The 19,109-nt window shown below is 37.3% G+C and overlaps 1 protein-coding gene across 3 annotated transcripts in view; it reads right to left on the reverse strand.

Moving 5' to 3' along the window:
* The window catches only part of NCAM2 (neural cell adhesion molecule 2), a 269,560-nt gene that overhangs the window by 96,182 nt on the left and 154,269 nt on the right, over positions 1–19,109 (reverse strand). For all 3 annotated transcript variants that reach the window (XM_043993010.1, XM_043993011.1, XM_043993012.1), the window contains one exon: positions 13,023–13,210. In XM_043993010.1, coding sequence (XP_043848945.1) covers positions 13,023–13,210 — 188 coding nt within the window. The remainder of the gene's footprint in view (positions 1–13,022; positions 13,211–19,109) is intronic.

The following is a 19,109-nucleotide window of genomic DNA, read 5'->3' on the forward strand; positions in this document are numbered from 1 at the left end:
TCTGAGTCTAATGCTGGATAATCAATATTTTAAAGTCAATTCAGCTATGATTCCCTGTATTCCTTCACAGGCTTGGTAGGAATAAATAATTGCAGAATATTTTAGAATATAATTTTTTTAAGAAGGATGACTCATGTTAATGTTCTGAGATTCCTGGGAAGGAACCATTACTTGGAAACATCTGAAGAACCTCCCACAAATGTGAGTGTTTGGGTTTTAGAGAGAGGGGAGAGATTGCTTCCTGTGCATGGGCAAAATGAAAATTGGCCACCCTACATTGCAGTCTATTCTACAGAGACTGAAAAAGCAACTCACTCTGTCTTTCCCCCATTTTATCTCTTTTTTCCTCTCTTTCTATTTTCTTCAGTCTCTCTCACTTCCTTTCCCCCTTGAGGAGATAAACTGGAGTTCTGCTACGTGAATGGGGAAGAGTTGCAAGTATTTGCCCAAAATCCCTGAGGGGAGAGCTTCTGGACCTCAGGTTTCTGGCCACCTGTTTTCCTATTTTCTGAGCACAGGTAGGACACCAGCAATATGATACATGGATTTCTCCAGCTTAAGAAATGATAGCAGATACAGCACTGAGTCATTTCCTCCAAAAGCATATGGAAGAAGCAGACATTTTAAGACAAGCTTAGAGGTTTCCAAGATTTTAATTAATGCAAAAAAGGCTATTGGAAAGAAAATCCAGTGCATGTACTTGGACAGTGATGGTGGGCTGGGAATTGGAGTGGCTTGTTCAGTAGCTCCAAGAATGTTTAGCTTCCAGGGGAAGTCGAAACCACAGGGAAGTACTATGCATCTGTTAGGGACTATGTGTAACCCTGTGGAAAAGGTAACATTCACCAATATGTCAGGGTTTAATTCTGATAGCAACCTCAAATTTTAGGTTCCTTCTGGGAGGAGTGGAGGTGCTATTAAAAAATCAAGCATTTATTAAGTGTTCATTGTGTGCTAGGCATTGGATAAATGCTAGGGATTCAAAGAAAGACAAAAAACCAAAACAAAACAGTCTCAAGATTACAATCTAATGGGAAAATAATATGTAAACTGCTAGATAAATACCTATCTCTATATACATATTTATATATTATACACACACATATATAATAATTTATGTAATTGTATATTATACATAATAATTTAGAGATCTGTCTTTTTATCTATATTTCTACCTAGATGGAAAGGATTCTGAGAGTGGAAGGCATTTACAACTGGGAGGAAATATGAAAGGCCTTCTGGAGGAGGTAGAATTTGAGCTAAGTTTTGAAGAAAGTCAGGGAACCCAAGAAGTAGAGGTGAAGGAAGTGAGGGTCTTCCATTTCAGGCATGGGAGACAACCAGGGTAAAGGCACAGAGAGAGAATGGAATGTCCCGTTAGAAGAACTGCAAACAGGTCATTGTTGCTAGAATGTGGAGTATGTGGAGGAGAGTCAAGTGTTAGGAGACTGGAAAGGTAAGAAGGACAGGTTAGGAAGAGTTTTAGATGACAAAAAGTGTACAATATACATGTGAATGTACACATACACATATCATACAACACACATATACACATATGCATGCACACATGTGCATATATACACACATACATACACATATGTGTATATGGTGTTTGCATTTGATCATGGGGTAACAGAGAACAAATGGAGCTCTCTGAGTAAGGGGGGTGTGTGTGACATGGTTAAACTTCTGCTTTAGAAAAATAAACCTGACAGCTTAGTGGAGAATGGATTGGAATGGAGGGAGATTTGAGGCAAGTGGTCTGGTTAGAAGGTCATTGCAATAGTCCAGGTGAGAGGTGAAAGGGGTCTGAAGTAGGGTTGTGGTTCTGTGAGTGGAGAGGAGGCATATATGAAAGATATTGTGAAGGCACAAATGACAAGATTTGGCAACATATTAGATACATGGAGTGAGACTGAGGAGTCAGGGATGACTCCAAGGTTGTGTGACTGGATTAAATGGGAGGATGGTGGTGACCTCAACAGTAACATGAAAGTTGGGAAGAGGTGGCTTTGGGAGAAAGGTGATTCCTTTTGTTTTGGGTATGTTAAACTTGAGATACCTACGAGGCATTCAATTCTAGACATCCCAAAATGCTATATAAATCTACCTGCAGAGAGATGATAAATGGACCCATAGGAGCTGATGACATCACCAAAAAAGACCATATATAGAAAAAGGGGACAGGACAGAGTCTTAGGGGGCATCGATGATTACTGAGAGTAACACAGACAAAGGAACAGCAAAGGAGATGGAGAAGGAGCAGTGAGACAGACTGGAGCTGTAACAGGGGTTAGTGGTTTCACAAAAAAACTCGAGGGATGAGAGTATAAAGTAGAAGAGGGGGATGAACATTGTTAAAGGTTGCAGAGATGTCAAGAATGAAGAGGACTGAAAAAAGGCTTATAGATTTGGCAAAACTGCTATGTATTTGGAACATTGTTTACTCTCGAGATGGCATTTTCAGTAAAATGATGGAAACTGAAGCCAGATTGCTGAGGGTTTAGAAGCAAGTGAGAGGAAAAGAAGTGAAAGCATCTGGTATGGATGGCTTTCTCAAATAGTTTGGCCAGAAAAAGGAAGGAGAGATGTAGGATGATACCTACTGGGGATGGTAGGATCAAATGAAAGTTTTTTAAATATGGGGGACACATGGGTATAGGGAAGAGGGAAGGAGCCATTAGATAAGAAAGATAATGAATATATCAGATAAAGTGGGGATAACAATGGGGTCAGTTGTGTGGAGAAGTCAGGATGGGATGGGATCATTATTAACTGTCCTATACCTGATACCTGTAATAGCATGTACCTCCTAGGGTTGTTGTGAGGATCAAATGAGAGAATAATTGTAAAGTCCTTAGAACAGTGACTGGCACACAGTAAGTGTTATGTAAATGTTAGCTACTATCATTATTGTTAGCTATTAGGTGTAAAGGAACTAGGGACACTTTCCCCCATTATTTGGGTATAGTATGGCTTGATATATATATATATACACACACATATATATACATACACACACACATATATATATATATATATATATATATATGGAGAGAGAGAGAGAGAGAGAGATCAGTAATGACTGAGCTAATGATGGATATAGAACACTGATCCAACAGCTCATTTGCACGTGACTATTTTGAGTTTTAAAGTGTTTAACTGAATGAATCAAATAACAGTGAATTAGTCAAGGATCATCTAAGGACTATTATGTTGATGCTTTAAAGAAGAGGGTGGTACTCATCAAACTTATGAGCAGAATGTGGTATATACACACACACACATATATATGTGTGTGTATAATGCATTATATATAATGTATATTAAGATATAATCTAACTATATAATTAACATATAGTATAGCTTAATATAATAGCTTAGATATAAACTATATTAAGTATATTAGGAAATTTCCTGAAGTAACTGTAGGTGGAGACAGTGAGCCACAGAGAGAAAACTACTTTTTTGGAATAAGGCCCTATAGGAAACTGGGAATTTGCAGATGACTTCTAACGGAAAAACAGGGTAAATAAAAGCTGTCTCTCAGTTTCAGTGATCGTAGTGGCTACTGTCAGAGCCTGAGCTGTAGAATTATATGCCACAGCTCCTCAACAAGGTAATGTGTGAACCAGTCTAGGTAAACTGCTTTTACTGTAATTGTCTCCAGATGCTCTAGTTTGCATATCTAGGTAAGAGTTCTCTCATCTCTTCCCTGGAGGTGACAGCCCCAGTGTTGAGGTTCTCAGAGAGTCAGAAGAAAGAAGCCTCTCCTGATCTTAAGCCAATGACCATTTCCTTAGCTGAAAGAGCTGTGCTGTCCAACTGAAAAGAACATAGGGATGAGGTGGGGAAATGGAGGAAAGTTAAATAAGGATTTAAATAGCATTTATATGTGGCAGACACTGTGCTAAGCACTTTTTACAAATATCATTTCATTTGATTCTCATAACAATTCTGTGAGATAGGTGCTATTGTTATACACAGTTTATTTTTGAGGAAACAGAGACAAGCATTGGTTAAGTGATTTGCCCAAGGTCACACAGCTAGTGTCTGAGACTTGATTTGAACTCATTTCTTCCTGACTCCAGGCCCAGAGCTCTATCCATTGCTGCATCAGTTGCCTCTAGGCCATATATTTTTACATATGCACATGTACTCATACATATGTATATATATTCCCTCTAGTGTGTATAGATACATGCTTAGATATACATATATATATATATATACACAATATTATATATGTACATAAGTCTTGAGGTAGGGAGCTGGACCATGTGTTGCATTAGTGGACATGCATATGAGATCATGACTAATTAGGGCAGCTAAAGCTTATTTACTACCTTATTCAAATAAATTATTGTGACTACATTATTTGTTGCTATCAGTTGTATAGAAAAAAATCATAAATGTATTCTACAATATCGAGACTAGACCATCAAGATTTTGAGCTATAACCGCTCTAGGGAAAGAACTTGATGTTATGTGATAGTTATTTTTTATTTTTACTTCATATTTATTACTTTTGTAAAAGGCATGATAAAAATTCAGGAAGGACTCCACAAAATTTTAATTAGCCCTACTTCCTTATATCTATATCACATCTAAATCAAAGAATTGGGAAGATTAACTATTTCACTTAAAAGACTCCTCAGGAAGGTTTCCTAGCAACAACATAAACAGGAAACATTGGCTTGTTTAGCAATTCTTATAGTCTTTGGTAGAGTGTGGCACAGAGGAAAGAGTGCTAAATTTGTCCCTGAATTCAAATCCTGACTTTGTCTCTTACTGCCTGTGTGACTTTGGACAAGTTACTTAATCTTTCTGGGTCTTAGTTGGACAAGATGATTTATGAGGTCCCTTATAATTCAAGATTTGTGATCCTAATACATGCTTATTGATTGATTCTATCAGCTTCTTGATATTTAAGACCAGTTTTTATTGAAGTTGAGCTTAATTCTCGTCATTTTATACCTACTGCAGATGAACAAGTGGTCAAAATTATTTGAAATACATTCAAAATTAATTTGAAATACATAATTAACCTTATGGGCTGTTATGCCTCAGTGATCAAATTCTAGTCTCAACACATGCAATTCTGAAGGATCAATTCAGGGGAAATACTTGCCAGTAGAAATAGATTTAATTTTTCAACTTCTCTAACTATCATTAAATGCATTAGATTACTATTAACTTCAACTCTAGTTTAAAGAAAAAAACCAAAAATATTTGTCTAATAAAATAATATTAACTAAAAGGTCAGTTTTAAAGTCTATGTTATTTTCAAAAGAAAAAAGCACCTATGTTAATCATATTTGAGGCAGCTATTAATTAGTAGATCATTAAATTATGGGCTTCAAATGGCTAACAGTTGTAAATGACACAAAATCGTTCAAATATGTTGAATTTTTGCACATTCTAAAAATGACAATCTAGGAAAGAATTTAATAAAAATAATTCTCAAGGGTCTAATGACAGCTGACAGATGCTAAAAAATAATGTATTTTAAAAGTAAGGAAATTTGGTGACAAAATAATAAGATTAATTATCCTTTACATAGCACTTTGAGTTTGAAAAGTACTTATTAGATCTTATCTAATTTGATCTCTTTATATATGTTATTTCAGAAACCCTGCCATTTAGTTACAATTATTATTCCCATTTATAGATAAGAAAGCTAAAGTTTAGCGAGGCTCAATGACTTGTGTAGGGTCACATAGTTCAGTAAGTGTCTGAAGCAAGATTTGAACTCAGGTCTTCCTGACTCTAAGTCTAGCACTCTATCTACTGGGTTACCTACTTGTCTGTTAACTAAATAATTAATCAGTCAATAATTCCAAACCCTTGAAGTTGGCAGAAGTTATTTCTTATGTAAGGTTCTCCCCCTTTTATATGTAAACAGTTCGGTTGCTAAGAGGGTTCAAAAGGGAACATTTATGTAAGGAAAACTGATAAAATCAACTTAGAAACAGTTTCTCTTAGAAAATGTTAAGCAAAGACTATTCTGAGGGGGGCAGCTAGGTGGTACAGTGGATAAAGCACCGACCCTGGATTCAGGAAGACCTGGTTTCAAATCTGGCCTCAGACACTTGACACTAGCTGTATGACCCTGGGCAAGTCACTTAACCCTCATTGCCTGAAAAAAAAAGACCATTCTGAGGACCAGATAGAGAACTGTTCTTCAGATGATCTGAGAGCACTTCTTTGAAGGCAGAGTAATGACTAAGCTAATGATGGATATAGAACACTGTGATCCAACAGCTCATTTTCATGTGACTATTTTGAGTTTTAAAGTGTTTAACTGAGAAGTTATGAATCAAATAACAGTGAATTATTAAAGGATCATCTAAGGACTATTATGGTGATGCCTTATAGAAAGGTAGCTTTCCCTCTTTTACCTCTCATGTGCCTTTCTGCTAGATTTCTATAAATATATGTGTTTACTTTTTCCTCTGGATACTATAAACATTGGTGAGAGTGGTACTCATCAAACTTATGAACAGAATGTGGTATTTCCTTTTTTTTTTTTAATTTATTTTTTTTTAGTGTGGCAATTGGGGTTAAGTGACTTGCCCAGGGTCACACAGCTAGTAAGTGTCAAGCGTCAGAGGCCGGATCTGAACTCAGGTACTCCTGACTCCAGGGCCGGTGCTCCATCCACTGCGCCATCTAGCTGCCCCGAATGTGGTATTTCCTACTTTTGCCTTCTATTGAATACATTTTATGATTATTATTATCTTCTGTAGCAAATATTTTATGTTTAAAACAATCACTGTGACAAAGTAAATGGGAAGAACACCAGTACTAATTATTTGAATAGGTGGATTGCATTTATGATTACTTGTACTTCTAATTTTTTGGAAGCACAAGTAATGAGAAATAAGTGCTTTACAAAAATATCATAAAGGTCACTTTGCTTTATTATATGACTAACAGGTATCACAGCACACCTTTATAATGTAGTTTATTATTACACAGATTTATCCATTATCTCAAAGAGTCAGGATCATGTATTCTGGAGCAAAACTTCTTAAACTGTGGGTCATGACCCCATATAGGGTCACATAACTGAATGTGGGGGGGGGGTCACAAAATATTTGGCAGTAAATGTTTGATTTGTATACCAATTTTTTATACCTATATACTTGGGGTTGCATAAAATTTTCTGGGGTGAAAATGGGTCGCAAGTGAAAGAAGTTTTAAGAAGCCCTGCTCTAGAATATTTAGCTAGAGATATAGATGGAAAGGCTGATAAGTTTATTAGTTCTGATGTAAGTTTATAGTTCTGAAATATGTTTATAAGGCTAATATTAGTGAATACAAATCCTGTAAAAGAATTTCAAAAATAGATACGCTATTTAAGAATTATATTAACAATATTTCATAATTAAAAAGAAATTCCCATGTGTATTGATTACTATAATTTATCTAATGCTAGGGATATCTCCATTTGAATCTTTCTCTTCTTATTTTAGACCCAACTGGGCAAGTTTTATTCAAGATTTGCAAACTGTAGGCAAAACTGACATGAAATAGCAATCATAATTGGCAAAATTTGGATGAATGTGGAACATTAAGAAGTTAGAACAGCATAATTAACAGAATTGATCCGTCTTGCTCCAACATTTCTTCTGAGCTCCAGACACACTTCTCTAATCACCTATGAGTCATTTCCACCTTGATATACCACTGGCACTTCAAAATCAAGTGGCCCATAACCAAACTCATATTTCTGATTATAAATGTCTTGACAATAGGGACGTGTCACATTTTTGTCCATGTACATCCATTTCCATGTTTGAAAACTAGAGGTTATCTTTGATTCTTCTCTCTCCCTCTCTTCTAGCATCCAAATTATCAAGTCCTGTCAATTTTACTCCAACCCTCTTCTCATCTACCTCTCCTTTCTATTCCAATATTTATGAACAAAGTAATTTTCACTGACTGAACAACTGGAGTAACTTTCTAACAAGTGCTGCCACCTCTACCCTTTACCTTTTTCATTAAAATACACAATAGGTACACAGACACATAACTCCCCAAACTGAAGAATTTTACATATATTAAAATAGGAGGTGGTATTATTTCTCAGTTCCCATGCTAAAAGAGAACAGTCTATCTAGAATACTAAACAATGATATATTCACATCTGCCTTTTAATGTAGCAGATTCACCTAATTCTAAGCTACTTTTGAATAAATTTTCATTTGCTGAGTGGTGGAACATGGCCTAAGGACATATTACTTCATGATGAAATCAAGAACACCAAATAAGTTGTTTTGGACATCTTTTGGAGATGTCCTCTTTGATTCCTTTTGGCACATTAAGAAGGTGATTGTGAGGATCAAATGAAGTAACATATATAAATCTCCTTGTAAACCTTCAAAGTACTCTCTAATAGCACTAGCCATTACTATTATTTTTAAGGATGTTCCATGCTTTGCAAAGAATTTCTTTCAGTTCTAAGTTTTCTTTTCTATTCATTATCTGATCTTTCAGTTGTTTTATTCACACTTCCAACCACATTTATTTTTCAGGGTGCTTCCTATAGTTATTGCTAAATTGTTCTCTTTTTCACTCTATTTCTTTTGTCTCTCATCTTTTTTTCCCCCCTGTGGGGCTATAACTTCTAATCTTCCACCTCCTTATTGTTGGATAATTCAAGTTGGAATGCTGCCACTGGAAGACTGCTAGATTATAATGATGTTGGGATGGTTGATAAAAATCTTTTGTGGTGGATGCCAACATAGGCCATGGTCACAGTCCCAACCTCATCCTATCTCAGTAACTACTGGAATTGTCACATCCCATAGCAAGAAGCCTAGATTAGGGGGGTGAGAGTGGCTATCGTGAAGGGAATAGAATATAAAAGTAGAGGAGATCATATAGTTTTTTTTTTTTGCGGGGTATGGAAAGTTAAGTGATTTGCCCAGGGTCACACAGCTAGTAAGTGTCAAGTGTCTGAGGCCGGATTTGAACTCAGGTCCTCCTGAATCTAGGGCCTGTGCTTTTTCCACTGCGCCACCTAGCTGCCCTAAGATCATATAATATTAATTTCTATTAGGGTGGATGGTGAAAATTTTGGACGGTGACATCTTTATTCACGGTTATTATTGCTCTTCTACATTCTCTAGGTTCACATTAGATACTGATACTTAGAATCTATCCATAATGCAGAGGTGGACACACAGAGGGTAGGATGTGGGCAGCTACAAAGTATGGAGCTGATGTTATGGTCCTGAAGGTTTTAAAACAATTTTTCTGTGAGTCTTAGCTTATAGGAATTCCTTTTTTCTCCTTCTTTTAGTTAATAGTCTTCATTTTGCATTTTTGGGGTATGAATGGTAAGTGGAATAATGTTCAGCCTTTTATCTGGCCATATTGCCAGAAGTCTGTCTTCACAAACCAGCAAAGCACATCAATACCTCCACAATTTGGCCAAGGAAAAATGCAAGGGAAGGCCATAGTTTTATAGGGAGAAGGTGAATTCTTGTTCAGTCATGTCTTTCTGTCAGTGAATCATCAAGCAGTTATTAGGCACCTACAATGTGCCCAGCACTGGGACAGTGCTAAGCATGAAGGATATAAAGAAGAACAAAGACAGTCCCTACTTTCAATGAGTTTGCAGTTTAAGGTGGGAGACAACATGGAAACAATTATCTATAAACAAGATAAAAACTGGAGATAACAAATGTGGGCAATAGCATTAAAGAAGACTGGAAAAAGGCTTCTTACAGAAGGTGGGATTTTAGCAGACACTCAAGGGAAACTAGGAAGCAGAGACGAGGAGGGAAAAAATTTCAGGCAAGGAGGACAGCTAGTGAAAACGCTCAGAGTCAGGAAATGGAGTGTCTTCTGTGAGAAATGGTACAGAAGCTAGAGGTCGGTTTCAGTAGATTGTACAATTTGTGGGATAAATTTAGCATGAGAACACTGGAAAGGTAGGGCAGGGCCAAGTTATGGCCGACTTTGCATGCCAAACAGAAGATTTTATCCTGGAGGTAATAGGGATACACTGGAGTTTACTGAATGGGGGCTCCAATGGGGTGAAAATTCACACCTGAACTTTAGGATGATCAGTTTGATAGCTGAGTGGAGGATGGATTGGAGTGGGGAGAGATGTGATGCAAGAAGGCCATTGCAATGGTCCTGCTGTGAGGGATGAGAGCCCTCACTGGAGTAGTAATAGTGTAAGTTGAGAGAGGGAGGTATATGAGATGTTATGAAGGTAGAAATGTCAGGAATGATAATTTAATGGATATGGGGTGGGGTTAGAGAGAGTGAAGAGTCAAGGATGTCTCCTAGGTTGTGATCCTGGGTGACTGGAAGAATAATGTGCCTCTCAGTAGCAATAAGGAAATTGGAAAAGTTTGGAGGATGGCAACAACAATGAGTTCAGTTTTGGACATGTTGAATTTAAGATTTCTACAGGATGTCTACTTTGAGATGTCTCATAGGTAACTAGAGATGGGAGTCTAGCGGGTAGGAGGGAAGGCAGACCTGGATAAGCAGATATGAAAGTTATCTTCACAGAGATGATATCTGAAACCATAAGAGCTGATGAGATCACCAAGTGATCTCCTAAGGGAGAAGGGAAGAATGCCCAACACAAAGCCCTGAAGGACACCTGCCATTAGTGGGAATGACCTGGATAAGACTTAGCAAGGGAGACTGAGGAGTGCTCCAAAAGGGAGGAAGAGAAACAGGAGAAAGCAGTGCCATGCAAACCTAGAGAAAAGAGTATCAGGGAGAAGGTGATCCACAGTGTCAGAGGCTGCAGAGAGGTCAGGAAGGATGAGGGGGGCAGCTAGGTGGTGCAGTGGATAGAGCACTGGCCCTGGAATCAGGAGGACCTGAGTTCAAATCCAGCCTCAGACACTTAACACTTATTAGCTGTGTGACCCTGGGCAAGTCACTTAACCCCAACTGCCTCTCCAAAAAAAAAAAAAAAAAAGAAGGATGAGGACTGATAAAAGGCCATGAATCTGACTACTAAGAGATCCTTGGTAACTTTGAAGATTCAGTTGAATGATGACATCAGATGCCAGACAGCAGATAATTAAGAAGAGAATGAGGGGATAGGAAAAGGAACTAAGTGATTGCCTTCTCAAGGAGTCTGGGCCAAAAAAAAGGAAAGAGGTGGGAAAATAGTAGGGATAAATGGATTAAGTAAAAGTTTTTCAGAATGGGGAGATCTGGGCATATTTTTCTGCTTAGATTCTCATGTCTAATATCATAAGAAGGGAAAAAAGAGGGAATTGGCTAGTAAGTACATGTATATATACCATAAATCATGGAAATTTCTTAAGAAGTCAAGAAGGAAGGGATGTATATAAGATACAGGCAGCACCCCACAAGAGAAGAAAGAAATCAAAAGACAGTGAAACTTTTTGGAATATCATAATAACAGGGTCAGTATTCAAATAGATCTTAATATGCTAGAACACTGGGACAAATCTAATAAGATTACATATATATATATATGTATATACATATATACATACCCAAATTTACAGACATTACAAACATACACACAGACAAAACCCCTTGTTACCATCCTATCTAGAGTATTTTGTTCAGTTCTGGGCATCACGTTTTAGGAAGGACATTGATAAGTAGACTATTCACAGGAGAGACAGGATGAGGAACCCAGGAAATATAGCTAATAAATAGCTTTTATATAGTGCTTTAAAGTTTGTAAAGAGTTTTACAAATATTATTTCATTGGATCCTCATAACATTATTTCATTGCATCTTTATGACAACCTTGGGAGGTATTATTTATTCCTGTTTTACAGATTAGGAAACTGAGACAGAGAGAAGTTAAATGACTTTGTCCAGGGTCACTCAGCTAGTAAGTGTCTGAGGCAAGATTTGAGGTTAAGTCTTCCTGACTCCAAGTCCAAGACACATATGAAGATCATTTGGAGCAACTGGGGGTATTTAGCCTGGAGAAGTCTTGGGGGATATGACAGCTATCTTTCAGTATATGAGACATTGTCACAAGTAAGAACGACTGATAGAATGAATAATATTTTAAGTTCCTATGATGTGCAAGGCACCATTTTATTGACTAGAGCTACAAATAAAACAGAGAGACAGTCTGATTTCCAAGAACTTAAATTCTAATGGCAAGAAGATACCACTTAAATAAGTGGTGGTTAAGGAAAGGTATTTTGGTTTGAAAATTCACCATGATGGTGAGTAGTACCATAGATAGGGTAGTTGATTGACATGTTTTTTTGTTTTGTTTTGGTTTTTGGTTTTTGGTGGGGCAAAAAGAGTTAAGTGACTTGCCCAAGGTCACACAGCTGGTAAGTGTCAAGTGTCTGAGGCCAGATTTGAACTCAGGTCCTCCTGACTCCAGGGCCAATGCTCTATCCACTGTGCCACCTAGCTGCTCCCAGTTGATTGACATGTGCATTCCAGAAACACTGACTGCTTGGCTCTGGAAGGCAGAACCATGGAAGTTGCAAAGAGGTGAATTCAGATTTGATATAATGAAAAATTTTCTAATAAGTACCTATCTAAAACTGAAATAAGCTGTCTTGGGAGATAGTGTGTTCCTCCTAGCTGATGGTCTTCAAGCCAAGGCTGGCTGCCCATTTTGGGGGATTCCAAAGTGGCAGCATGGAGTAGCAGAAAGAGAGCAGCCTTTGGGGTCAGGAAGACCTGGGTTCAAGTCTGCCTCTTAATATATATTGGCTGTCAAACCCTAAGCAGGTCACTTAACCTTTCAAGTGCCTAAGACCAGAACTTGCAGAACACGTGCCAAACTACATTTGTAGAGGAAGTTTCTTCTCCATACCAATGAAATCACAGGTACTGTCAAAGAAAGAAAAACACATGACTAAAAAAATTAGTAACTTCGCTGTCTATATTTATGAAATATATAAATTATCATTCATACATTTTATTTCTAATTGTACAATTAAATATTAATAATTATGTAAGCATTCCATGAAATTGATTTAAGAACATTTACACATAAAATGATCTATTTACATTTAAACACTTACCTCTAGAATCATCTTTCTTCCTGCACTGTAAGTCTTTAAATTGGTGGTATTTTTGGATGGCAAAAATAACTTTTCTCTACTCCAAAGGATTGATGCTGGTGGATTAGCTTTCACATCACAACTTATGTTGATGGGATTTCCTTCCCAAGAATAATAGATTGTTTGGTTTGATACAAATTTGGGAGCATCTGGAAAAAATAAAATTAGCTTATACTCTGCCCTTCAAAAACAAAACAGATATTTAAACTTCAGGGGGAAATTTTTTTTTACCTGGAATAAAAATCCCCATTGATAGCATATCAACATAGTAGTTATTAAAACAAATATTATAGTTAGACTCTTTGAATAAATATATCTTAATGTACTCATCTAAAATATGATGTAATACTATAGATAACAAAAATATTTATTAAAAGAAAGCATTTTAACCTAAAGTAATATCAATTTAAATTTTTTTGCACAGCCTTTTGTGGGCCATAGTAATGTCACACCCCTTCAAATTTTGATTTGAGTTTCTGGTAAATGATCAGCTGATTACAATTGATGACGCAGTAAAACATTTGCTATTACTTGATATGACTTTAACTTGTACTCATAAATTACTGGTTTCTATTTACTGTCTTGACTTATAATTCTTATCCGTATTTCACTGTATTTCCTGATGTTTCTTTTTCTCTCACACACACACACACACACACACTCACACACACATTACTGATCCTCATCACCTCAAAACTTCTTATATCTGTATTTTCTATCTCCTTGTAATTTGATAGACCCAAATGTAAAAAGATTGCAAGAGGTTGAGATCTGAAAAAGTGAAGGTAACAAGTATAGACAGCTTATTTCTAGGAGTTTGGCTCTGAAAAAGAGAAATCGAACAATAGCTGCAAGAGACAGTAGGTTGTGGGAATGTTTGGTTTTGTTTTTCCTTTTTCTTCAAAGAATGATGGAGATCTGGACATGTTCTTAAGCAGCAGGGAAGTAGTAGATAGGGAGAGATAAAAAATCAGGGTGAGAACAGCAATGACTAAAGGGTCCAGGATCTGGATGAGACTTGAGAGGATGGGATCAAAGGCACAAATGGAAGCAGAGAGGGCCTGACATTTATAAAAAGGACATCTTCTTAAAAGACTGGAAGAAAGCAGAAGAGAGTGAGAGGTGATATTGAGGTGATGTGGAGTGTTGAGTTGGGGAAGAAAGGGACTTCAGTTTTTTAAAGCAGCAGTATTTGGTAACTTCCTCTACTGAGAGGGAGGGGGAGGGGTTGTTTTAGGTGGCTAGAGGAGAGGTTTGGAATGTATCTTAAGCAGAATGGGATAGAGAAGAATAAAAGGATCGGCCTCTAATAACAAGGATCAAATTGAGACTGAATGATAAATTTGTAGCGGTTTCAGCAAGTGTGGTACAAGTAAGAACAGAGGAGGCAGGTGATGGGAATAGTACAGTGTTTAGGTTTGCAAAGGGGCAAAGGACTTAAGGATGAAGGCTAATGTAAAATTAGTCTGGTTAACTTTAATCATTTCTCTTTCAGCTTTTTAAAGGAAGGCCAAGATTTTAAAGGGGAAGAAAGTAAAACCAGAATAAGGGCAATGGCCTGGGAAATCAGGCATTAGTTAGAATGATTAAAAGCCAAAGTGAAGGTTAAGAATGGGTTTAGGAAGGTGAATGGGGGTTACGGTGAAATAGTGGAAATTCAATTATGGATTGTGGATCTAGGACACTAGTAAATGATGATGTTTGACCTGGAGAAAAAATGAAGATACAGAGAGCTGAGAAAGTAGTGAACTCAAAAGCAAGAGTGGCATCAAATTGTAAATGGTATTACCTAAGTGCAAGGGCAAAGACTGGAGTAGAACTATGACTCTGAGCTAGGTACTGAACTCCCTGAGAAAAGAGGGAGAGGACAGTCCTAAGGATATCAACAGAGTGATATTTAGGGATGGAGTGGACCTCAAAGAAGGGATTGTCAGGGGAGATCAAAGTGGCAGCAAAGAGCAACTCCTGTTGACATAATATGTCAGGGAGGCCCAAGAAAAGGTCCAAGTGCTAAAGAGCAGACTCGTATTCATTATCTTCTGTAAGCCAGACCTTTCCAGAGACTTATTCATCAAAGATGCTATCCCATTAAATGTGTTTAGTAAGGGAAAATTTCCTCCTTGAATGAAGATCTCTAATTCACTTTTTGAGGTCATGAAGTCATGCTTTTTTTTATCTGTTTTATTTCTTCTTTTTCTGGCTCCTTTCATTTTTCTCCTGTGAATTGCTGGGGGGAGGGGTAGGGTGGGAGGGTGTCTCAATTCCTCTTCTTTTATCCACATTGCAGTTACCTTCCATTATATACAAATTACTATATATTTTATTATATTGTTACATGTATATATTTCTAGTATTAGTAGGCCTCCACCAGACGCAGACGACCATGGATCAGTGCCTTGAAGAGCCACAGGCCACAGTGTGGCTGTGCAGTCCAATACGGGAGCTGCATATAATACATATATTACCATGTATATATAATGAAAGGTAACTGATATATGTATGTGTGTTTGTGTATAACTGCAGCACTTAGCATATTAGTAAGTATTTTAATAAGCTTCCTTCCTTTGTTCTTTTCCTTTCCTTCTTTCCACTGAAAATTGTAGAATGTTGGTGTTTTAAAGATGGACATTGGTTTTCACCAGGGTGATTAAAAGAACTCTGCAATTTTTGTGTGTATTCATACACACACACACACACACACACACACACATTGCTTTATAGAGTAAGAGAGGGCTGCTTAGGGCACCAAGATAAATGACTCGCCCAGGGTTAAAGATCCAGTATATCAGAGGCAGGAATTGAAATAAGGTTTTCCTGATTCCACCATGTCACTCTTCAACCCCTTCTCCCCACATCCAGTTGTAAGCTGGCCCTGATTCAGGCTAGTTTCTTGGTAGTTTAGGCCTAATACTGGAACACAATGAAATACTTTTTGGTTATTCAGTGGTTATTCTCCCTCCCACACATGATTTTCTTCCTACCATTTTCCTTTCTGCTTTTTAAACATTAGATTTGCAAGAAAGAGATTTTCCCCCGGTTAGTGGCACTCTATCCTTTGACAAAAACCCATCACTCCTATATTTTAATCTGTTATCCCAAAATACAAATTCTTTTCTCAGAACTATCTTTTAAATCAGTGATTCATATTCCAAGCCTGCTTTTCATTTCAGAACCCCCTATCTTCAAATGGAATAATGAAAACGCCAACTTGACCTTTAAGGTCTTTAGTTTGTTACTCAGAATATCACAATTCATAGTCTTGCTTTCCTGATTCCATCTGGCAGAATGATTTATATCCCCATCTGTCCCAAGAATGGAACTGGTTATCATCTTACTACTTTCAGCAGGGAGTTCCTAGTGACCACTATTCATCTCTTCTTCTTCTGACCTTGACTGTACTATCTCTTCTGAAAGTGTCTTCAAACACTCCTGCTCACAGATCATATGTATGAACTGTAACAAGTAAAATATAATAATACTAATGAGAAGAATTAGCACATCAAAGCATAGCTTAGATGGCCACTTTAGGTCCACAATTATGTTGATAACTAGGATGGCTGAGATCATGTCAAAGGGAATGATCAACTGAAGGAATAAATTGAAGGAATTAATGATTAACTTGGAGAAGCTAAGACTCAAGACGATTATGATGTGACAATATTTGAAGGACTCTGATGTGAAAGTTAAATGGTCTGCCCTTCTAGCTCCATGTCAAAGTATGGGCAATTGCTTTTTCATGTTGTTTTTCTAGTGTTTTCTCAGTAGTTAGATTTGGTTTAGTACCACTATGAATTTTATTGAAGAAGCCCTAAAGTGTTATAGGATTTGGTGCAATTAGTAGTAGATCTAACTTGTTCTTTATTCCACAACTAGAAGAAAGGAGTAGAAATAGGGAAAAAAAATAGATTGATGAAAGGAAAAACTTCCAAACAATTAGAGATAACAAAAAATGGAATGGCAATAGTGAGTTCCTTCTCATTCTAGTCTTCAAAAAAAGGTTTGTTCAGGTATGGTATAAGAAGGATTTTCATTTATCATTTAGGTACTGGATGGACTAGGAGATTGTTCCAATTCTGATTCTGTTACTCGTTTGGACTCATAATTCAGTAGGCAGCACTGCTGCTGCTTTTAGAAAAGCCTATAGTATCATCGGTAATACCAAAAGTTTGTAGAGACAAAGTCAGTCTACTTAATATCAACATTTTCATGGTAATGCTAAATGTTTGTGAATAAGGGAACACTATCTCAGAAAAGTTTAAATTGGAAACCCTAGGGCTGTGTAGCACTTGTAACGATTGGAATGATGCTACCTGATGGAGACTTACTGTAGGAAAGCTCAAACATGAGGAGAGGGCCTCTGAGGGCAGGACCATGCGTCTTTTCTTTGGCGTCAGGAAGTGACGTTTGCTTGTGGGAGGAAGAAGGGGGGACCTGGCGCGCTGGCTCGCTCTCTTTCATGTGGACTCTGGCGGAGAGCGGAGCTAGGAATGCTCTCTCCCTTTAATAGATGAATCTAGGCCTTTTCTCTCTCTCTTTACCAAATTCTTATTCTCCTTAATAAATGCTTAAAAGTCTAACTCTTGTTAAAGCTTATAATTTATTGGCAACCACTCATTAGATATTTTAGACAGTATAGCTAGTATTTTAGCCCTTACATACTCTACTAAGCCAGAAAAAGGAGTACAAGCACTCAGCTAGGGTCAGTTCTGATCACCCAGAAGTCAAATGGGTCAGAGACCTGGGTTGGTGAATTGTGAAATTCCAATTGTGAAAGATGCTTTGAGATCTAGCCCCCAAGGAAACCACAATTTGAGAGGAGTCCAAAATGAATGATAAAGAAAATGGGGGGGGGGCACTAAATGTGAAAAGACTTAGCATAACAAAGATTTGAGGAAGAAGAAAGCCTAAAGATCTTGAACATAAACAAATTAAATCAGCAAGAAAAATAGTAGGAAGACCAGAAGGAAATATGGTCTCCCCATCTAGTAAATGAATCCAGGCATCTATGAATACTGAAAAATAAAGAAAAATGATCTAACACTTGATCAGAGAGAAAACTATGGGCAATCTGAGGAGAACATGGAACCACACACCCTGTGCCTAAGTAGTTTAAAAGAAAAATGAAAATTATCAGTGCGGAATTTATGTCCTGCACAGGAAAAATAATGAGCAGAAGAGAAAAACGTGAATTTGCAATGGCAAATATCAAAGAAACAAAAGAGAGAACAATAGATTGGGAAAGCAAATACACAGAAGTGAAGGATGACTTGGAAGAAGAGAAGCAAGAAAACAAACACCGCCCCCCCCCAAACAACATTAAAAGAAAATGTTCAGTTTGTGCCCCAAAGAGATTAAAGGAAAAGGAAAAGGACCTATATATACAAAAACATTTATAGCATCTGTTTTTGTGGTGGCAAAGAATAAGAAATTGAAGGGATGCTCATAAATTAAGGAATGACTGCACAAATTGTGGCATATGATTGTTGTGCTATGTGGTATGATGAAGGAGCTGGTTTAAGAAAAAATATGTCAAGACCTATATGAACAAACGTAAAGTGAAGTAGAAGAACCAGAAGGCACAATAACACCAGTGTTGTAATGATAATCAACAGTGAGAGATTTGGCTACTCTGATCAGTACAATTATCCAAGACAATTCCAAAGGGCTCATGATTTATTAGTAATATTGGTATGTGGAAACAGTGTGGCATAGAGGATAGAGAACTGGACTTGCAACCAAGAAGACATCAGTTCAAGTCTGGTCACTGACACGTACTGGCTGTTCGATCATGGGCACATCACTTGACTTTTCAGTGTCCTGGGCAAATCTTGAAGACTATAAGTAGAAGAGAAGGAACCAACCTACATTTCCCTCTTCTGAGAATTCCCTAGACAAATGAAGACACAAGTCTGGTCCCTAAATCAAATGGCCTATAATTTTTTAATTTGCTTTATTTTTCTCTGGTATAAGAATTAGGGCCGTATTTATCTGGTTATGTGATATGGAGCATACGACTTGGTTAACTTTTCTATCTCTTATGAGAATTTC

This window comes from Dromiciops gliroides, chromosome 3 (genome assembly GCF_019393635.1).
Source record: "Dromiciops gliroides isolate mDroGli1 chromosome 3, mDroGli1.pri, whole genome shotgun sequence".
NCBI classification, from domain to species: Eukaryota; Metazoa; Chordata; class Mammalia; order Microbiotheria; family Microbiotheriidae; genus Dromiciops; species Dromiciops gliroides.